The sequence below is a fragment of the Tachysurus vachellii genome, chromosome 18 (assembly GCF_030014155.1).
Source record: "Tachysurus vachellii isolate PV-2020 chromosome 18, HZAU_Pvac_v1, whole genome shotgun sequence".
Lineage (NCBI taxonomy): Eukaryota > Metazoa > Chordata > Actinopteri > Siluriformes > Bagridae > Tachysurus > Tachysurus vachellii.
Window position 1 is genome coordinate 13,748,615 of NC_083477.1, and position 23,292 is coordinate 13,771,906.

General features: G+C 39.1%; 1 protein-coding gene across 1 annotated transcript; it reads left to right on the forward strand.

Moving 5' to 3' along the window:
• Positions 1–48: 48 nt before the first annotated feature.
• LOC132860721 (serine/threonine-protein kinase/endoribonuclease IRE1-like) lies at positions 49–22,559 on the forward strand. The gene is made up of 22 exons (XM_060892024.1): positions 49–273; positions 5,811–5,931; positions 8,057–8,090; positions 8,244–8,316; positions 8,580–8,652; positions 9,905–10,027; positions 10,719–10,820; positions 12,095–12,356; positions 13,466–13,544; positions 14,363–14,528; positions 15,236–15,351; positions 15,539–15,727; positions 16,219–16,477; positions 16,597–16,687; positions 16,782–16,971; positions 17,390–17,489; positions 17,897–18,096; positions 18,838–18,985; positions 19,145–19,272; positions 20,343–20,466; positions 20,679–20,746; positions 21,019–22,559. The coding sequence occupies exons 1-22, from the start codon at positions 199–201 to the stop codon at positions 21,412–21,414; spliced, it is 3,117 nt and encodes a 1,038-aa protein (XP_060748007.1). The 5' UTR covers positions 49–198; the 3' UTR covers positions 21,415–22,559.
• Positions 22,560–23,292: the final 733 nt, after the last annotated feature.

Here is a 23,292-nt window from a genome sequence, read left to right on the forward strand (position 1 = left end):
TTTTGTACGCATGCGCACTGTCAGGAAAATGTTTCAGAATTAGTAGTCACAGCTGGCGAGGAGTAAATCGAGCGGCATGGACACGGTGGATATTTCGCCTTTATAGTTAGCTTCGAATTAATCTACGGAAAATATATTAGTGCCCGTATTTAAGTGTTGAGTTTGTTATATGTGAACTGGTGTTATTTGTTGTGGAAGATGGGCTGGGGTGTTTGTAGCAGGGCCCTTGTGTGGTGCATTTATACAGCTCTGTTTACTACCCTGCTGTTAGAGGTAAGTAGCCTGGAGACAACATCAATGTATGATTTATATTTATATATATATATATATATATATATATATATATATATATATATATATATATATATATATTTAATGTGTGTGTTTTCAGCTCTACATTCTAGTGTACTGAGTTGTATGCTAATCATTATGCTAGCACATGTTTACTACTTAGTAAGAGAAAGTTAGTGTGTGTTTGTGGATGTAGCCGTGGTTAGTAAACACAGCCGTTATTCTCAGTCATTTGTGCTGAATTAGAAAGATTATAAACCGTTTATTTATTTTATTGACACTTTTTCGAAGATTTGGGTCATTATCCAAAAGGAGGAGAAAAGGAGAAAGAAAGCCTTGTTGTTAGCTTCGCGTGTGTGTGAACGTAAGTAGGAGCTAAACATCTGCAGTCGTTGCTAATATTAATCTCATCACCGTTTAAAGGTTTGAATGTGAAAAGGCTTCGTGTGAGACGTTATTAAGTCTCACTGTGTATGATGGCGTTTTTATACGTTAGCTGGAAAACTTGTTTAACAGCTAACGATCACTAGATCCACAACAATGGCGTTTTGGTCATGGGTTAAAACCTACAGCTCGCACTTGATGTCACATTTCAGGGAAAGCTACAACAAATAAAATATTCTACTAAGTGCATGAGATAAATAACAAATATAATCTAGTTCTCTCTGGGCGTTGAACAATACAGACGTTTAACTAACTGTTGTATGTAATTGAATCATTTTCCACCATTTGTCATGCAGTTAATCAGCCCATTAAGACGACCAGCTCTTTTCTGATCATTGTCAATCTAAGATAATTAATTCACCTTATCAGCAATTAAGGAACAACATCTGTAAATAGTTATTAGTGGGAAAAATCTCATTTTTGTGTTGTGTCTCGATGCTATTTATGTTGTGTAGTCATTCTAGTGTAAGGTGGGTGATCGATATTGTTTAGAGAACATAGCTTTTGGCTGTTCCTAATTCAAAAGGTCACATTTGGTGAGTAAGAAATAAAAAGAGATTTGGCATTAAGTTCTTCTCTAATCCTTGGGTTTATGTGTATTAGACTCTACAACATTTTGCATTTTCAGTTGACTTTTAGAGAACATCACTTAGTCAAATCCAGTCCCAGTATATTTGTTTTTCGTTTCTTTTCTCTCTGTCTTCTCCTAAACCCTCTGGAGATTTATTTATTTTGCAGGCATGGTTTTTGGAGCCACTTATATTCTTAGAGGGAAGGGACATTGCAAATCAATATCAGGGTCTTCTCACCTTTATCCTATGCAAGTAGCCTCTTCCAGGATGACCTACACACACACAAACACACTTCCTGCTTCCCCACTCCAAAGGGCATGAGAGCTCACTGAACATTTTGATTATGGGGTTGATGTAAACCTCATACTAGGCGCTTCAAAAGATCTCAGCCCACCAGGACTATTGGACTGATGTGTCAGAGTCTCATCGTCAAAGCGTCAATCGAGCAAATTTTGTTTTTGGACTCCCTCACAAGATGCAGTGAAGCTCATGCGAAGTTGTTCTGGTGGCTTGTGGTTTCCTGACACCGTACAACAACACTTTGTAACTAGGTTGTGGTTGTTACTTGAGATGACGGTGATACAAGTTATCAGAAGAAATAAGAAATAAATAATTGCAACAAAACCCCCCAAAAAAAAAAACTCAGGTCAAAAAACAGGCAGTGAAATGAGCATGGACACACTTGTGGACTTACACAAACAGAGAAAGAGTGCTGACTGGTTTGTGTCTTGATGTTCACTTACTCTTAAACGTTCACTTTCTCTAAGAAGGTTGAAAAATACATTATAAATCTTAAAGAAAGATATAAAGCTCATTGCATCATTTTGCCCTGTCTTGCTTTTTTAGTGCTTAAAGCTTGTGTAAGAATTTTGTAGAGAAAATGAAGGTTGCCTTTACGTTTGCCTTTATTTCACCATGACAAGTGAATAATCTTGTCTCAAAATTGCCATAAGTCATCATACACACACAAAATAGATATAGATGTTGTTGTTTTTTTACACACTGGAAGCTTGATGTGCCAAAACTAGGGTCACAAACATTAATGGAGGAGAATTTATGTAGCTTGTCTTTTACTAGTGGTGGAAAAACTGACCGCTCCAGGTTCCTCTGAATATGTGATTTTGTTGTGTGGAACAGCTCAGCACATGGCTTTGCATAAGAAATGACTCGTCTTGCTCCTACCCGCGAGCACATGGCCGGTGTTCTCTAAACAGGCTTCTGAGGCCTCTTTGCCAGTCTTATTGCAGGGAAACGGAGTCTGGTAGTATTAAAGGCTTGCAACGTTTTATATATATATAAATATAAGTATATATTTATATAATTCTCACTTTTTTGCTCTCATTTCCATTCCGTCTGTTTAATCTGATCACTGTTACAGTTCCAAGTCTCAGTGATTATCTTAAGGTTTGATCACAAAGACACAGTTTGCAAGTTCATCAGAATGTTGTTGTGTCAAAATGTTACTGAAATGATCATTTCAATCTATTACTAAAGTATGCATAGTTTCTTGCATACAGAGACCATAACTGATTTGAAAGATGAACTTTGATATCTGATGGTTTGTAGGCTTCACATTTGACCATTTTTTCACACCATTTTTCACTTCCCATTTTTGGACTTTTCTTAAGCTGACAAGGTATCAGGACCTGCACTTGAGCATGGTGTTGTGCTCAAATCCCTGTGGATCAGTCAGACATCTTACTGAGAATCTTTAAAAAGTCCTAAATATTGGGGCAGGGATTGTTAATTACAAGTTCCATAAAGCCTCCAGCACCTGAGCATTGTGCTAAATTAGTGGGTGTGTGCACCGTGTCAAGAGCCTGTTTCAGTATTGTATGAAAATCTGTCAGTGTTCCATGCTGTCCAGTGTGTCATGTCGAGGGGAAAAAAACACTTCACGGGGTGGATATCAAGGCTTTCAGTGTTTTTTAATTTGAATTGTACAGAACTGAACACATGCAGTTGCAGTCAGCTGATGTCATTGTGAGCCGCGGGACCCGCAGGTGCTTCTCTGTCTTTCAGAAAGTGAGAATTTCTCTTTTTCAGTAGGGAAGGAGTGAATGAGTTATGATCTCTCTGCATGGTGTCTTAGCGTCAGCGTGAGGCAGGCAGCATGGCAGAGTTTGCAGGTGTGTGTGATACCAAATGTAGAGAAGTTGGACAAAGCATGTCGTCTTCTATCACCAGCTAAAATATCGCCACACGTGAATGAGCTGACTGTTTTGAACATGTTTGTATATTATATATTTATACCACAGTGTTGATGAACTCCTGAATCTGATTAGTCAGGAGTTCCACCTGCAAGATTACAGGCTAGGATTAACCTGTTTTTTGTAGTACGTTAAGGTTTCCAAAGGGAACTGTAGGACAGACGCTCCAAATACTCTGATTTAAAAATTCATGCAATTATTGAAACGTTGAGGTTTTCTGTGAGGAGATGTTTATTTGGCATTTTTGGAAAGAGTCTGGAGTGTCTGTGCTTTATTACAGTTAGTCATGTCTTGGCAGCAGGACATGCAGCATATTTGTTTTATTAACTTAAAGAGAGGAAAAAGAGTGTGTTGAAGGAATGACTGGAAGGAGAGTCTTTTGCAGGTGTTTTACAGAATTAAATAGAACTATAACCCAAGTATAATACTGTATGTCATTCTTAATAAATAAGCTACAGCATGCTTATGAAGTAGCAACACTGAGCCAGAGAGACAGTTGTTTGCTGTTGTTCCAGGTTCAAAGAGGAACTCGATCCGTTGACTCATAAATAGTACTTTTTATTGTTGATCATATACCAGACCAGAAACTCTGTGGCTTCTCTTAGGTGCTTTTTCACACTGCACATGTTTGGTGTGGTCCATATCAAGAGTACAGTTGTTCCTGGCGCTTCTCACAGCGTTAGTCTGGACACGTGACTGCTCCCTGGTGCCTTTTGCATACAGCTTCAAGAACGTGCATGGTTAAACACAAGGCAGCTCACCATATTTTTTAGTTTTTTCCAGTTTTCATCGAAATGCTTCTTAAAGGCTGATTGAGGACGAGTCAGCTTCGGATTCTAGTTTCTTTCTCTGTGAAAGAGAATTAGATCACAGCTGTAGTCTTCTTACCTGCAGCGTTTCCATCACAAACCCCCACCTCTACTTCACATGTAAGTCCGAGGGCAATTGCAGGCAGATATCAGGAAGCAGATATGGGGAACTGGGAACATTGTTCAGTTGTGCCACTCCACCCTTCTGTTGAGCCTTGGTGCCAAAAACACAGAAGGAATCATGCGTATCAGTTAACACATGCGATTAATATGTACCCAACTTGCTTTGTCTGGCCCAAACCTGACCTGTTAAAAGCTGCCTGATACCTAAAAAGTACAGACCTTTTTTTCCTTGTTGTTTTTTTCTTTTCTTTCGTTTATTTTATTATTATTATTATTATTATTATTATTATTATCCTTTCTTGTCAAATTCATTTTCCAACCTTGTCCTTGATTGGATAAAAACTGTTCACTGTTTTCCTCTTCATCCTTTCATCTCTTTCTCTCTCATGCTTTTTTTATGTAACCGATGTCCAGATATTCCAAATGTAGTCCCTCATGTCTTCACGTCTGTCCATGTACAGTTTACCCTATGAGCGAGTGAGGCCATTTGGAAGGCTTGACCTCCACATGGACCTGAAAGCTACTCAGCCCACACAGCACATGGGCTACAAAAGCTCTTCAAACTGATTTCATAATCTTTTTTTTTTCCTCTTTCATGTTAATACTTTAATCTGAACTGTTGCTACGTTGTTGTTAACAACCACTAAAATTCATCTCAAGTCACCACACCGCGAGTTTGGTGCAGGGCTAAAACTGTCAGTCTAGTCTATTGTGTCCAGTTATTTCCCCGTGTTAAAGCTCTTCCATAGAGAATAACCTGCTGTGTTATTGAATAGAGGCTGAGAAACTTTCGCATGCTAACATTTGTTTCATTATCTTGAAGAAGAAACTTCTTACTCGAACATATCTCGTATAGCTTCAGTCTGTTGTTTCACTCTCTGCTGGCCCCAGGGTTCTGCACGGCTCCATCTGACTATTGTAATTCAAAATCCTTTGCAGATTCATTTACTACAGCAATTTTAAAACAGCTGACTCCTGAAAGTTAAATATAGAGAAAAAAACCTTTGGCAGCTGGCATGCTGAATACATGCTGAATTGTGTAAACTTTTTTTTTTTTTTTTTTTTTAACGTCTATTTCATTGTGGCATGACAACGTGGTCAAGGCGCTTTTACACACTTCCCCATCAGCGATTGCTTCCTTTCTCAACATGGCCTTTGTTGGAAAACGAATTATTATTATAATTTTTTTTTTTTTTGCGATACATATTTAAGATTTCTGAAATTCGTGGGGAAGTTTTGGCCTTTAGAGTAACCAGATTTCTTTTTTTCTTTTGCCTGAATTCAACCAAAGCAACATCCGCTACATTTCCACACACTTGTTTAACAAATAAAGGCATCTTTTTCCGTTCTCTGTTGTGCAGGGCCACTGCAGTCGCAGCAGCGTCTCCCTGCCGGAGAGTTTACTCTTCGTTTCCACTCTGGATGGAAACCTGCATGCCGTCAGCAAGCGCTCAGGCTCTATCAAGTGGACACTTAAGGAAGGTAAGCACACCCTGACCAATAAGAACGAACGCTTTTATGCTTTTCCTGCTCTCTGCATTAATAACCTGCACCAGTTTGCATTGCCTGGAGCACATGTGTAGGCATTTGACAAAGGAGGCGGGTTTTCACAGTGGTTTATATTTTGTCAACTAGTAAGCTTCCTAACTGTTTAGATCAGGGGTGCAAATGACTAAACCTTGTAGACTGATTAGTCAAATATCTTAAGATAAAAAACAAATAGTTTTTGACTTCCGAATACAGTTCCTATTAGAGATTGATTTTTGGCTTTGTTCCCCTCTGTTTCTCTCTCAGTACTGGCAGCTTTGTCAAGATTTGTACAACACACTGAAAAAAATGTTTGTTCAAGAAATGTAATGTGTACTCTGAATGCCGACTGTTCCAGGAGAAACAGATAACGGCACGTTCCCAGAAAATGCATCATGAAGCCACTCGAGCTAATTGTTTTCATCCCTTGGATATGTGAGAGATGTTTCTGTGAAGGCTTGAAATAGATTATAGTAATTCAATTAAATAAAGATGATAGTAATTTGTTTGTACTGTTTTTGTCATAAAGATACAGCATTAGGAAAATAATACAAATTTGATTGGCCTAAGCTAGTCATATGGTTAATATTATTCAGATACACTTGTTAGTACCAATATTGAAGAAACCTAAAAAATATGAATCATTTTATCACATGTTATTAATGGCACATGAGCGGTTCATTCGTTGTGAGATTTTATTGTGAGCCTGGATTGATTATTCGTAGTGTGATGAAATGACAGGTCCTCTGTGTTTGTTTTTTTTTTTTTTTTTTTTAAATCAAGTTTGACATAAAACTCAATTTGAATATAGCTGCTGTATGTGTAAAAAGGCTAGCACATAGCACAATGAGCACACAGGGTAAATGTGTATCAGGAACTTACAAGCAAACGAATAAGCTGCTAAAATGCAAAGTCTTCCCTATTCTCAGTCTTCCACTGCATTATTTTTGTTCAGTTTAACTTTTGCATCAATAATTCAGATGTAATCTCCTGCTTTATTAAGAGAGAGCTTTGACTCCTTGTTCGATTTAATTAAAAAATAAAAGAATTTTTTTTTTGTTTTTTTCTTGCTTTTTTTTTTTGTTTGTTTTTTTGGTGATAGCTATTAGGCTGTTAAAGGAGAAGGTCTTTGATCCTCCGTCTTAACCAAAAACCAGAAGCCAATAGAGATGCTTTTGCTCCTGAAATACAGCTGCTTATGTTACATGTATTATGTATGTGTTTTATCTGGGTTGAAAAGACATAGGTGAGCACTTTCAGCTAAGAGCAGCATTTATTTTTTTTAGTTTTAGTGCATTTACTGCAGCAGTGAATTTTCCCAAAGCTCATTGCCTCAGCGCTACCATCACGTTCTCCTCTCGCACATGTTCACCTGTAATCATTAACCCAGGCAGTAGGACGCAAACAGCATGCTGCCATCAAGGTCAGGCAGTGAACGCTCCTCGTGCCCACTTCCTTTCGCTCTGAAAACACACTCCATATCCACATTTATCATGCATTAAAATTGTTCCTATGGCCAACAGCGCCAGCTAGCATGCATGACTTTTTTTAGTAATGTGGTGTGGAACAGTTGCTGAAACTAGATGCACTAGCTGAGCAGGTTAAAGGAGCAGGAGGCTATAATAATAATACCGGAACCCCCAGACATGCAGGGAGGGCGTGATCGTAAGCAGGACGTTGTGTGTTTGCATTATCACCAGCCAGTGTTTGTGCAGTTGTAGCAGTGTGTACACGTGTCATTATCATGTGTACCCTTCCTCACTCAGTTAGTTGTACTGGTTTAATGTAGATGTTGTACATTTTCTTTAGGTAATTCCCAGTCACATTTCAAGATTCTGTTAGCATTCAAAAATATATAGGTTTAGGTTGATGATCTTTCTATTTGTCTGTCTTTCTAAAATTTCTCTGGTCCCTGTAGAGTTGATAAATAGCAAGGTTCTGATTCTGATTAAAAGAACAACTGTAGTGTCAGTGTCGGCGCTCAGCAGAGTAAAGTGTCCAATACCAACTAACTTAACTGCCACCACGATTGGCCAGTTTACACATAACTGACAAACAGCTTTGTCCTTTCCCCATGCAGATCCTGTTCTTCAGGTCCCAACTCATGTGGCTGAGTAAGTACTCCTCTGCTCTGTTTGTATTTTTGTTCAAGTACAAATACAGGAACTCTGCTAAAGGAAGTTGCTGAGTTAGCGCAAGTCTTCCTGGGTGCAATATCATGTACAATCATTTTTGCAGATCATCTTTTTTTTTTTTCTTCTTTGCAGACCTGCGTTTCTGCCTGACCCTAATGATGGAAGCCTGTACTCACTAGGAGGGAAGAACAACGAGGGACTGACGGTGAGCAAAGGAGAGCGAGCATTCTCAGAAAAACACTGCTTCCTTTTTCTGAGGAAAGCTTACATCTGTATTCACAAAATGTTGCGTTAAGTTTTAGGGGCTTTTAGGAAGTTCAGGTTTTGCTTATGTAGTTTCATATGCTGTAATGAAACTGTGATGCTCATTTGGTTTTAAATGGAAGATACAGGTAGGCTCCAGAAACCATGTCATTGGGCAAAGTTTTGCATGAATTTAGTTTGTGACATCATTCCTTGTCATTACAGAAACTTCCCTTTACCATTCCTGAGCTGGTCCAGGCTTCCCCTTGCCGAAGTTCTGATGGAATCCTGTACATGGGTGAGACGAACACTTTTGGTTTCAAAATGAAAATGACTGGACTGGTGTATCACATTTTGTGCCACTAACTGAAATTCCTACAGTGTTTTATCGATAAAATATGTTCAGTAAAATCCCCTGTTGCTGCATGTAGCCCAAGGCTATCATTATTTGGGGACAAGCAGAAATACCATGCTTGTGGTCAGAGCATTTACCAGTTTTTTTTTGTTTTTTTTTGTTTTTGTTTTTTTTTTGCTTGTGGCAGTGGGTTTTCCCCCAGCTGTAAAACCACTGCATTTGTGTTTATCCCTTTTTGACCATGTACCGCTCTCTTGTTTTCCCCACTCCTGTCCCCAACATTATCCTATTTAACCTGCATACTGTGTCTCCAAACAAATCCTCAATGCCTTCAGACATATTCGTTTGTTCCACACACACCCGTGGTTAAAATAAACAGCCATTAATCATAGCAGAAAGACAGGCGAGTTCTAAGCGGTCTTAACTGTCCTTAATCATAATCTCTTCACCGTAGACTAGACAAATCACTTCCCACCCCTCATTGTGCTCGTCTCTGAGAAAGATAAAAATATACAAAACACAGTGGGCTTCTTTGGGATACATCATCTTGTATACCATTAACCACCCACGTTGGTGTAGTGTTCAGCAGATTAAGCCACCGCCCAACCAACACTATGAATTCTCTAATGGTTAATGGTAGATTCGCATAGACTGTGGTTTAAGTCTTTGCACAAACACCTTCACTAAGTCAACTCCATGAAGCCTACTCCCTTCACTCCTCACTATCATTCTGATATATACACATGGTTTGTCTGCATTGCCTCATTTGTTCCATTTCACAGATGAGAACATATTACCAAGATAAAGGTTATTTTTGGAGTTGGGTCTGTGATGGATAATGCATGCACATTACGTGCTAAAATCACCCACTCTTTAACAAGGGAGAAATAAGGTCATGAGGTAATGCTGTATAACGTATTTCTGCATTTCAATTTTATTTTAACTTTGAGTGGGCAAGCAGCTGTGAAAAGCAGTTAAACTTGAAAATGACTGAATAGATAAGTAGCACGCATGTAGCAGTGCCTGTTGTATTAAGCTGACGGACCATGTTACTCGAGTTGACTGCCATTTTGCTACATCTTGCTCTCCAAGCAATCCCAAAGGTTTATAGGTTTATAGATGAGCGCTTTGTAGCTAGTACTGTGGGCGTAGCTGAACATCATGTCCTCACACGTGCGTGTTTCTGTTCTTCCAGGTAAGAAACAGGACGTGTGGTATGTGGTAGATCTGCTGACAGGAGAAAAACAGCAGACTCTCACCTCCTCTTTTGCCGAGACCTTGTGTGCCTCGTCCTCTCTGCTTTACCTCGGGCGCACAGGTGAGATCAGGGTCATGTGTCTTGTCACACAATTTGTCAATTAATTTCAGGTTTCAAAAACTGATGTTCCCGAGCAGCTTTACAGTAATCAGAATGAGAAACCTGAGGCTACAAGAGGAAGAAACCTCCATCTGTTATCAGCCATTTATTCTCCTCTGGGTAACCTTGGATAGTGCAATTATAAATCATTATAGATGAGTGGAAATCACTACAGCTGAACAGATGTTTTCTGGATGTTTTGTATAAGCACTTTTGTCTTAATGATTACAGCAACAGTTGTAGCATACATATCTACAAGATCCAGGTGAGATTATTCACTCAAGCAAGTTTAGGTGTTGGGGGAGTTAAGATCTTTAGAGTATCTGCACCTGTTGTATGAACGTAGTTACAAGAGAGATTATCAGCTTGTCCAAGAGCCAGGCTGTAAAATGAGACCTTAATAACCAGCACATAACAGAAGGCTTTGCAGTACAGAGATAGTGTATCCATTCCATCCATCTGCTTTTGAGACAATGTCAGTTGTTAAAAGCGCTACACAAATCAATTGGATTCAATTGAATGACTGTCACACCATTACACAGCACCGCATTTCAGAGCCGAATCTAATGTAGAATATCCGATCTTATGTATTTTGTGACTGAATGTATGCAGTGACTGGATTGATTCATTTATTTATTAACTTCTATTTTAGAGTACACCATCACCATGTACGACACCAAGAGCCGAGAGCTGCGGTGGAATGCGACATATTCTGATTATGCATCCACCCTTCCAGACGATGACACCATATACAGTGAGTCACTTAATTTTGCCTTCTGTGTTACAATTCAGTTTGGCATGTATATGAATTAGGTTCTTCTAATTCGCTTTAATGGTCCTATTTAAAAATATCATATAAAGCAAAAGATATGCTTTTCTTTACACTTCCTGGTTTGATGATAACCCTGGTGGATGGGGAGGGGAATGAGGATGCAGACGGCAGAGGAAGGGAAGAGCATACACAGCTAGTCCTCTCGTAGCACACAAGATACAGAGCGAAACAAAATCAATCACAGAGTCCTGCTGTTGACTTTCAGCCTTAGTCTGGGCAGGACCAGTCAGCTGGGTCTCTCTCTGGCATCTGGCAGCCTACAGAGGAGGGGAAAAAGCACAGAAACAGGCTGCCGTAAAACACGCACAGCCAAGACACACTCTTTATTACCTGCTCTATCTCTGTGCCGCCTTTGCCGTTTCACAGCCAGCAAATGATCACACACTTATCACAATATATTTTTCTACATTTTTAGAAACCAAATTTTCACGCTGTTTAAAATGTTGAATATAATAATATTTATTGTTAGACATAAATATTAAAGGCTAAAATTCTATAAAAATAAGTTATTATTGTTTAAATGATTGATTTATAATTTAAAGTGATTGATTTATTATCTGAACATAATCCACATTGTGTACAAAAATATTTACCAACACTTTAAGACCACATGCTTAGTTCTGCAATCCTGGACATATAATAAAGGTTTTAATTATTCCACCGAGCAGTTCATGCTCCAGTATGCTGTCCAGATTCAGATCTTACCCAACTTAATACCGAATAGGAGGAGTTTATTGATCCACTATCCTTCTCATCTGTTAAAACAAACTTGACCAACATTTTCATTGTCTTTTTATTAGTATCTTTATGTAAACACCCATCTTTTTATGCTAATTAATCTCCTTAGTTCTGTGGAAATGTTTGGCCCTTACCACAGAGCTGCATTTCCTGTCTATACAGTCAGTGACAAATCAAGCCTTATAAGCCTGATGTTAGTAAATTTGTAAATATTGTACATGCTTGCACAAAAAACCTGTGTAACTGGAGTTGTTTAAAATTGTAGGCCAGTTTAACAGAGAACAAAAAGAACTGGCAAAATGCATGCAGCGCTTTGGTTTATTTATGTTTATTTCTATTGTAAATTTATTATACGGAATGATGTATTTTTAAAAATTTGGGAAATTTTGTAACCTTGTTGAAGCATAATACAATAAAGAAACTCCAAGTTATTTGAACATATTGTAACATATCTACAGAGATGGCCCACTTTGTTTCGAATGGCGATGGCCTGGTGGTGACCGTGGACAGCGAGACGGGGGCAGTGCAGTGGGTGCAGAACTATGACTCTCCCGTGGTGGCTGTATACATGTGGCAGCGCGAGGGCCTGCGCAAGGTGCCACACACCAACGTAGCCGTGGAGACACTGCGTTACCTCACCTTCACCTCGGGCCAGGTGGGACGTATCACGCAGTGGAAATATCCTTTCCCTCAAGAGAGGAAGCTCGAGGACAAACTCATGTAAGCTGTTTGACATTTAGTCTTATTCTTCGATTCTTGCTTATAATCAATTCATTTGAAGTTTCTTTTTTCCTGTTTCCTGATTTCAGTGAAAAGCACCTACAATTTCCTTTAAAAAAAAACCCAGCTATTTAGTACTGTTCACTGGTGATCTTATTTCTGGCTGGTTTCCTTTGTGGTATGGGGATTAGGATTGTTTTAAAGACTTTTTTTATTGCAATAGTAAGGAGTAACACTTTGGGGATCTGCTGTTATGGTTAATAAATGATGGCTTGGTGTTCTGCATTACTACCACCAAGCTGATTATTTAACAAGAACAGCACATCTCCAAGTGTTTTTGCCAGCATTTATGTTCTGAATTAAATGATAAACAACAAATTATACATTTTATCATGTATAACATAATCCACATCCTGGATCATTCATAAAATTCCCGCTAACATGTATTTACTAGTGTCTTTACTATCTTTATGAACCCGATGCCAAAAAGCAGAAAACCTGGTGGCTCCATTTGTCTTCACAGAGAAAACTTTATATAATCCAGACTAATAACAAATGGTTAAGAACATGCTGTTATTACATTGATCCCATTAAAAAGAATTAATCAGAGATTTTGTAGTGTTTTCACCATACACGTCTCTCTGAAACAATAACGTACATTAATATAAAATCGATTTGATTGGAACAACTGGCATAAGAGAATCTAAAGGCCTCTGTCTGTGAAATGTCCTTGAAAGACTTTAGTAATCTGGGTATTTTGGAAATAGTGAAGCTGACTGGATGTGTGGTTTAATCCTCAAGGCATTTCGACACAGCATTGAACGAACGATGAGTGTGCTACAGGTCCCATCTTGAATCTTTTGATAGTTGGAAGAGCATGTAACTTGCTCAATACTGATGTGGTTAACGCTCCGACACCATGGATGTGGCAACATCCGCATTACATGCTGCTCATGTTAGCATGAAATCCCACAAAATTTTTACACTCTGATTTATTTTATGTGTTCACTGCATACTTATAACATGTTAAAAAATAATTGGATAGACAGTTCAAAGCCCACGGTTTGGTAAGAATCCTGGAATCTAAATCATATATTTTTTTAAAACAGGTCCACTCTCTATGTGGGAAGATACTCAACAAGCCTCTATGCATCTCCCTCTCTGGTGCATGATGGAGTTACTGTTGTGGTGAGTAAAATGTATCAGGATTTTTCCACCAGGTTAATGTTTGGTAGGCCGGTGTTCAGGTCTAAACTTCGAATAGTAAATTAGAGGCGTGAATATTTTGCTTGTTCACATGTGACTGCTTATCTCAGAGGGTCAGCGTGACTGTGTCCTCACTACACTGGGTCAGTAGTTTGGCTCCAGACCACATAGACCTCTACCTGCCTCAGCACAAGTCCATGTTTTGATTGCAGCATAAGGTTTTGGCATGAAAAAAATCTAACTGAATTTTTATTTTAATTCCATTATAGTTGGACCAGCTAGATACAAGTTAGTATGGATGGTGCGAGCATGGAAACGTCACTGGACAACAAATAATATCATTAGTCCAGTAGGCTAATGTTCAATAAATGGTTTCCTTCCTGTAGAAAAGACTGTACTGTTTTTTTTGCTTTTCTCTGTCCATTTAAATCACGTGTTTTTTTTGAAGTGGCACCGCATGCTACCGCAGTTCAGCTAATCTAGAGAAGTGCTTGACAACTATTTTTTATTGATTTTTGTTTGTTTGATCATGTTTATTACTTGTTGCAGCCCTGTTAGATAGTTGTCTTAAATGAGAAATTGACTAATTGCAGAACTATTCTGATCAGGATGCTTTCTATATAGAGAACATGCTTCAGTGACTAAAACTCTTATTTACATAGTGTAGAATTGCTTCATTGCCACTCTAGTTAAAGAAAATGAAGGTCCAGATGGTTATGTTTTTCAGCACTGAGAAGAGAGAGAGAGCGTACTGTGTACAAACACTCTCGCTTATAACAGTAACCTTCTGTGTTCCTCAGCCACGTGGTAGCACTTTTCCAATGTTGGAGGGTCCTAGTAGCCAGGAGGGCAATATGGAGGAGGACCAAGGGTGTGTCATCACTCCCAGCACCAGTGTCAAATTCAATGCGGCCTTGAAGGAGCGGAACCGTGTCAACTACATGAGGAACTACCTCCTACTTATAGGTATCCTGTATTATTACTGATGTCATTTAACAGCTTCATCATGCATCATATGGCAAAACAGCCAGGAAGCAAAACTCCCTGTTCGGTGATAGAAATCCTGTTCGCTGCCTAATTTTCAGTGATGCCTAGCAAATTCTAGTGGCATGAGCTCCAGTGACCGTTGGTGACTATATGTGTATGTGTCCAGTGACGTGACAAAGTAGAGCAAAGTTTAACTTTATGCAAATACGGAGAGAATCGATGCAGTGACTACCAGTGGAGTGAAGACAGGAGAGTGCTTGTGATCTGTGGCAAAGAGCACACACTGTTTCTCCTTCATCTTATATGATTATGATGCATATATACTCTGGTGAAACTTATCTACAAAAGACAACAGGTTTGGAATTCTAGTTACTCCACCCGCTGATAAGCATATTTACTATCAAAGCCAGTAGTAGGAACCCAAAGAAAAAGTGTCTGGTGACTTGCAGTGAGAAAATCACTGTTTATGTGACTAGCATTATTATTTAATTGGTTTCTGATTGTTTACCACAGAGGTGTGTTTGTAGAGAACAGTGTGGCCATTCTGCCCTCTGGTGGACAATATGTGGCTCTAACGATTGATGCATGTGAACAGTACTGTAAATGTTAGCGCTGTACATTTTATTTCGATTCGTAATGAATTTTAATTCCCAACTTTGTAAACATATTCTGCCTTCTTTTTGTAGGTCATCATGAGACTCCACCTGAGGCTCATAAGAAGCTTCTGGAAAAATTTCCGGACAGTTTTCCTCGTCAGCACAACAATGTTATCCCTCCTGCTACAGAGCAAACTATTGAGGAGGTGAGGAAATGTGGGGGTTTCTCACTCAATCTTTTAAAAAAAAAAAAAAACTTGCCAGCACTACAAGTTTGAAAACAAAATCATTTTAATTGTAAAAGTTGCACGGTGATGTGCATAAAAATAGTTTCCAGTAAAATTGCTAGGCATTTCTTTGTACACTCACTGATTCATGGTTTCTCGGAAACAGAAGGTGAATGAAAGTGGGATGGAGGATAGCAGCCCATTGCCCCCTCCTATCCATTCTCTTCAGGAGAAACAGTCGCGCTCGCCCCGCTCTGAAGCACCTGTGGACTCCATGCTCAAAGACATGGCCACCATTATCTTCAGCACTTTCCTCCTGGCTGGCTGGGTAGCCTTTATCATCACTTACCCCAAGGTAATAAAAATAAATAAAAAAGGCAGTAAAATGTGGGCAATTTTCAGTCAGAATGTTCTCAAATGTAAATGTGTGTGATTAGACACTCATGTATTCTTGCAGACTCGTGTAGTCCAACCAGAAAACATTCCCTAACATTTCTAACATCTATTTATTCATTAGTGTAGTTGTGTGTCATGTGGATTGTATCATAACACAAGAACGGTGTGTAGGGAACATTTCCCTGTATGCTAAAGACTATCTGCCAGATCTAGTTTGAGGGATGTATGTAGCTATTTGTGCAGTGGATCCTACAAACATGAGCTTTCACTGTTCTGGGAAACGACCAAAAATGATTTTAAAAAATGTGTTGATCAGAATTGAGCTATAACATAATTTGACATTTCTACTTAAAGAAAACATTTTTATTTAGGTTACTTTCCAACGTTTGTATAGTGGTTAAAATGTTAAAAAAAAAAAATTAAATTGTCACATGTCCTGTCTGCACACAGAGCATGCATAAGCAACAGCAGCTGCAGCATCAACAGTTCCAGAAGCAAATGGAGCAGAAGTTGGAGCTCCTACAGAGACAGCAGCTGCTCTTCCAGCCACCCAGCGACCTGCTGCCTGACGGTGATTTCCTGGAGGTGGAACGTGGTCGTGCAGAGAGCTCGGGCCAAAGCAGTGCTAATGCCACACCACGTGCTTCCAATCATTCCAACCTGTCTCACTCTGAACCAGGCGGTTCTGCAGCCGAGCATGACGATGGAGGTGAGCAATGATTAAAAAATGACAAAAAAAATCCGCTAAATCACAAAAATCCATGACTTTAATCAATTTAAAAGAGCACTGATCTGTCTGTATACTTTAATCATCTTAACTTTCTTCAGAGGACGAGTCCAACATTGTTCACGTTGGAAACATCACCTTTAATCCCAGGAATGTTCTGGGCCATGGTGCTGAGGGCACCATTGTGTACCGGTAATTATTTCCGATTCTCATGTTTCAGAAGTGTTCCCACTGTAGTCCGGGGTTTGGTACTTAAATCACGTCTGCTTTTTTTTCTTTTCTTCAGGGGTCATTTTGATAACCGGCAGGTCGCAGTGAAGAGAATTCTCCCAGAATGTTTTAGCTTTGCCGACCGGGAGGTGCAGCTGCTGCGCGAGTCAGACGAGCATCCCAACGTTATCCGCTATTTCTGCACCGAGCGTGACCGCCAGTTCCAGTACATCGCTATCGAGCTGTGTAGCGCTACTTTACAAGAGGTGTAGCATGCTTTGCTTTACTATATTTAAAGGACACACAAATATCTGACTGAAATCATAAGGAATGTTGAGGGTGGCACTAAGCTTCTGGACAAAATCTGTTTTATTTGATTGTGTGGAGATGGAGTAGCCTGTCTCTTACAGTCTGTGCAAACGTAATGTATAACATATACTGCAGCAGGGGACAGACAGTATTGCCCATTTGCTATCTATGCAAATTAGGAATATTATGTAGACTAGAAGAGATCTCCCCTTGTCCCAGTAATGTAATATGAAGATGTATTTTACCTTAAGCTACATGATCAGATGTGTTAAGATCAACTCTGTTGTTAGTATATACTATAGTATGTGGTTTGGTTCAAAAGCCATTTGTCAGGTGTTTGCATTATATAAAAACGGCAGTATGTTTTCTTGGCAGTATGTAGAGCAGAAGGATTTTAATCGCCATGGGCTGGAACCAGTGACCTTGCTGCAGCAAACCATGTCTGGCTTGGCACATCTGCATTCGCTCAACATAGGTATTTATAAATAAAACCCTTTGTGTAATCGTTGCAGTTTTTCCTCACTGTATGCCTCAGTTCACTGTGTCTAGTTGCTCACGTGTGCTATGGAATTTTGTTCTAAACAGAAATAACACGTGCATGTCATATCATTTTAACCAATGAACTCAATTTAATTTAATTTAATAGAATAAAGTTAAACTTGTAACCCAACTGAACTTGTGAACATACAGGGGGGGAAAGTGAACGATTGTCTTTGCTATGTGTAATTTATTCAATGTTATATACAGTTTTTTTTGTTATAAGGTTTGAACATGATTTAATTTCAGATCGAGTAAGTGCCTTAAGTGTGAGCTGAATTTCTTGTTTTTGCAGGTGTGTCTAGGTTTTACTTCCTTGAGATTCATCGCTTGTTTTGTCTGTAGTTCACAGAGATCTGAAGCCACACAACATCCTGGTATCTATGCCGAATGCTCACGGGCGAGTCCGGGCCATGATCTCAGACTTTGGCCTGTGTAAGAAGCTGGCTGCAGGCAGACACAGTTTCAGCAGGAGGTCTGGTGTACCTGGCACCGAGGGGTGGATCGCACCTGAAGTGCTTAGTGAAGATGCCAAGCACAACCCAGTGAGTGCTAGCAAACTCATAGGTGTCAATGTTTAAATCCTGTCCAGACTAATCATTTTAGATAGCTCACTTAACTTTTAAACAATGCTGGGCCAGCTTTATTTACAATACAGTCCACTTATTGAATAAGAACCAGAAAAAGCCACATATTTGTCTTTCTTCTGATTATCAACATTATTTTACGTACATGTTAATTTGCAGCTACACGACATGATTTTATTTAAAGCATCGTATATAGTTCACGAAGTTCAGATTTGGGGGTGTTGCCACATCTTTGTGGTATTTATTTTTCTTTATTATAAGTTATATTATTATAAAGTTCTTTGGTGTGATGTCAGCATAAATTCTATACAATTGACAAATTTTATCTAGTATTACAGTTTATTTTTTTTATTTTTTTGTTTTTTTTTCTGAGCAGCTTCTCTTATTAAAATCATGACAGAGAAAAAGACATCATTTTCAGGTTAGCAGGAAACCAAAGCTGTCATAGCTGGCAGGAAACGAAACTTCTTACAGAAAATGTTATCATATTCATACATTGCCTTAGTCTGTTTATGCTGCAGGTCCCTTAGTACGTTGCTATCATAAGAGAATAAGCACATTAATATATTACTTTGTAACCAGAGCCACTGGACAGAAAATTGGTCAACATGTTCTGACCAATCAGATTTAAGCAATCAAGAAATCTGGGGTATATAAATCATGTGACGTAAAGACCAATGTGGCTTTTCTTCCTTTCAGACATGCAAAGTGGACATCTTTTCTGCAGGCTGTGTGTTTTACTACGTGGTGTCTCAAGGCTGTCATCCGTTTGGAAAGTCCCTGCAGCGGCAAGCTAACATTCTCCTGGGAGTCTATTCCCTGGACCACCTGCAGCCAGACAGACATGGTATGGCTATCATTCCCTGTGCATATCCATTATCTTTGTACATCAAAACAAAGAAGAAGCCATTGTGCTAGATCAGGATAAATTCTGTGCTCCTCCTTCTACTACTTCTTGTACTCAACAAAGCAGATTGCATTAAGAGACAAGTTTGTTGTTTTGCAGAAGACATTGTGGCCATGAACCTGATCGAGCAGATGCTGAGTGTGGAGCCTGAGAAGAGGCCGTCAGCAGAACGAGTGCTCAAACATCCCTTTTTCTGGAGCCTTGAAAAGCAGCTGCAGTTCTTCCAGGTACTAAACGCTATTCTCTATTGCAGGGGTTTAGATCATTTTCTTTAAGCCATGAGTACGATACCCTCATTGCTTGGAGCTGAGTAGAGTAGAGTACTCCTCCTTTTGCTCTCAGTATTGTTTAGGGTACTTACTCCCTAATAGGTGGAGTACCCGAGTACCAGTGTTGGGTGAGTTAGTATCAAAATGGCATTTAGTAAGGCAAAAGGACTAAGGACATAAAACATACAGTATGTTTTATAGCCTTCAGTGTCTAGTATTCACTGAAAACTAATCTTGGTGGAGGGTTGTAATCCTGCCTTGCACTCCTTAGCTCAAGCTGGCACTTCACTTGCCTGCATGTCATGTCCTGAATCGTGAAATCGCAGTGTCACAACCAGAATGGCATTGAAGCGTGTCAACTGACTCGCTATGATCATATTGTAGTTAGCAGTAGCTGTTATGTACACGTGCCTGCTATCATTCACTTGCAAGCGGCCATTCAATTCGGAGCCAATTAGCATCGCCGTAACTGCCAGGTGTGCTTTTCCTCTTCGATTTGGGTCGTTCCGTTACTTCGGAATTTCTGAATAAATTCTGCACTGGGCCTGTCGATGCGGGAACGCTGTACATGAACAAATCAGCTTCAGAAGCTTCCTCTACAAATCAACAAACATGAAAAACATAAACTAAGGGTCTTCTTTCTGTTGTATAAATAACTTTGTTTTTTACGCTTTTCTGTTTTTATTTGTAATGGTAATATGAGTTGTTCTTGTAATTTATGTTACTAGATCTGTTTTCTTTTTTTTTTGTTTAGTAAATTCATTACACATTCTGATTTTTCTAGGAATATGTAAGTAAATCAGGCTGCCTGTTTGGTAAAAGGGGAAAGGACAACGTTTAAATGATCGAAGGACTTTACAGTGGAAAAGACCCTATTTAGCAAGATTGATACAGCATTTGTAAGATTACTGATTGTTAGACAAGAATCACATTTACACAGAAGATCTGATGACATAGGTACTGATATTTTACAGGGCTTAATAGAAAGTAAAACCAATCCATGACATGCGGTGTTCTCTTTCTCCTAGGACGTGAGTGACCGGATAGAGAAGGAGCCACTGGATGGACCAATCGTGAGGCAGCTGGAACGAGGAGGACGGGCCGTGGTAAAAGGAGACTGGAGGGAACATATAACGGTGCCTTTACAAACAGGTGTGGTTTTATATGTGATGCTTTATATTTCTTAATCCTGTGTACTGCTGTAATCTTGGTATGGTTTATATACAGCAGGGCTTGTGTTAATTGTACATATGTGTTTGTGCACAATGAGTCTTTAATAGACCTGTCTCTGCTGGTATTTGCAGAATATTTCTGTGAAAATATTTCAGCATAAACTTACCGTAACATTCTTTTCCGTTAAAAAGATCTCCGCAAATTTCGCTCCTACAAAGGCGGCTCTGTTCGAGATCTTCTGCGTGCCATGAGAAACAAGGCAAGTCTGCCGTTTCATGCTTTTTTTGGTGATCTGCGTTTACATTGATCATGTGTGCAAAATAATAGTTTTTCTTTCTTTATTGCATATAAATATTCATAGTTTAAAAAATGCTTCTATGGCTAACATTTACAGAATCAAGAATACTTTGTATGGTTTTGTTCACATAACATTTAATTATTTCTAACTATATCTTTTATCATTACTTACATGAACACATTCATCTTAGGCAAAATTTGCTCACGCTGTCTGGGAACGCTATTTTTCCACAGAAGCACCATTACCGTGAGTTACCTGAGGAGGTTCGGGAAACACTGGGCTCCATTCCAGATGACTTTATCACCTACTTCACATCCCGCTTTCCCCACCTTCTGCTCCACACACACGTGGCCATGCGGTTGTGTGCCCAGGAGCGCCCATTTCTGCCCTACTACCACAGCTCCGAGCTGCCTTCACGTACCATTAACACACAGCCTGAGCCCAAACCCCCAGAGCAAAGTCAAGCGAACGTGTCTTCATTCACACATTCAGAACCCACACAACTGCCATTAGACACAGATTTGTCCTCACCATTAGATTCCACAACACTGCCTGAACACACTGAACATGTGCAGCAAGAGCAAAATGCCGTCTCCCTGCCATCCAGAAAAGAAGACAACGCACTGTAGAAGAAAGACGTCTAAGGTTTTGCTCTTCTGAATGGACACATCTCTCTGAATTGGTACAGTCCAGGCCTGCAGTGCCTGAGCTGTCTTATTTATGTTGAGGTATCATGCCATCTTTAAAGTGCCTTATCCATTAAAGACATAATGGCTCTTTTCGGAGCTGCCTAGTTCCTGGTGAAGCTTGGCTAGTCTGCATTCAATGCTGTTCTTTGGACTATGGTATTATAAAAAGAAGCTGAATTTTTTTTTATTATTATTATAACAACTCTTTTGTAAAAGCTGAAAACTGTGATGCTTGCACACACAAGGTGAGTATGTATCGACCTCTTAAAGTACTCTTATCCTTCTGTTGCGACGTCGGTGATATTCAGTCAGAGACCTTGCTGTTAAATATATATTTTTGTACATATCTTGATTGGTGATCATCAGTCAGCGTGGCCAGTGTGCCTTTTTTAATCTTGCTGTTCTCTGTGTCATGGTTGTGTGTAGTCAAGGGGGAGATATCTGTTCCTGCCTGTTTCTATCTTGCTGCTGACCTCACTTGTGTCCAAAGGGAACTGAAATATTCATCTTATGATATTCATTTCCATTTTTATCACCATAGCTTTTCAGTTGTCGTTGCAAATTATGTTGTACAGTTTGTCAGCACATTACATAATTGATATAATATCAAATGTATTTTTAAAATTTTATCCACGGCTGTTAAAACATTTTAGACGGAAATTTTAATAGCTGACATTTATATAAACCAACACAAGGCCTGAAGAATAGCGATCAAGCATCATACCTAAGAATCAAGTAGTCAGATTAGTTCTCATTCCATTATCCCCCACCCCCCACCACCCCCTGCCATTGAATGTATGCACATTTGAGCCACTTTCAAGCACAGACTACATGAAAGCTGGTTTAACGTTAATTGCAGACCATATTCTAACTATTTTATTGCATTAAATGGGAACAGTAGCCACACATTTAACTTTATATGTACAAAATTATTTGTGAAGTTCCATGGGGGGGGATTAATTTATTTAATTTTTTTTATTTTCCATAAGTTTGAAAAAAATCCAAGAACATGAATAAATCTTTTTTTTATTGTTAAAAGCTGCTATTGTACAATGCTAAACTTTAAATAAAGCATTACAACCTAATGTCTGGAATTGACCCAGTGCAACTCTGGTTGAACACTAGTTATATAGTCGTTTCAAAAAGAAAGTGCACCCTTTTATTACTGGTCAGGGCCTAAACAACATTTGTCCTCATCAACTTCTATAATGAAACCAATAAAACAACACACACAAAAGAATCCCAACAGATTTGAGTATGTAATTATTTTTCCCAAAAAGTAAACCAACATTCAGGAACATGAGGAAAAAATAAGAGAACTCTTCCTACTGCCACTATTAAAAGGCTAATTAAAAGATAGTTGATACTAATGAAATGTGCGTGATTAAGGTATTTATCAAGAACTGTGATTTGCTCTATAACAGCAGCATTTTGGGGAGTTTGCAGAGACTATTTCTGCTTATCAGTCAGTAAAGTGTTATAAAGTTATCTTCAGACAATATGAACTTCATCCTTCTACGTTATGGAGAGTTTTCAAGACAGTTCCCAATCTTTCCAAGAGTTGGCATCCCAACTACTTCAGCTATTTAATGCTCAGGGATATACAGAAATACCCAAGGAATACATAATGTGACCTACAAATCTCTGTACGTTGATTAAACGTTGATGTTCATGATAAGAAAAAGACTAAAGAGGGAGTCTAGAAAAAAGCCCATTTTCTCCAAAATGAATATGGCAGTCTAGGTTTGTAAAACAGCATGTGAACTAACCACAAATGTTCTGGACCAAAATCCTCTGGACTGATGAGGCCAAGGTGGA

What these genes read in the sequence shown, in the direction of transcription:
- LOC132860721 (XM_060892024.1), top strand. Translation starts at nt 199, where the DNA reads ATGGGCTGGGGTGTTTGTAGCAGGGCCCTTGTGTGGTGCATTTATACA. An exon ending in AGACGATGACACCATATACA is followed by an intron (nt 10,821 to 12,094) that starts GTGAGTCACTTA and finishes ACATATCTACAG; the next exon opens with AGATGGCCCACTTTGTTTCG. An exon ending in AACGGTGCCTTTACAAACAG is followed by an intron (nt 20,467 to 20,678) that starts GTGTGGTTTTAT and finishes TCCGTTAAAAAG; the next exon opens with ATCTCCGCAAATTTCGCTCC.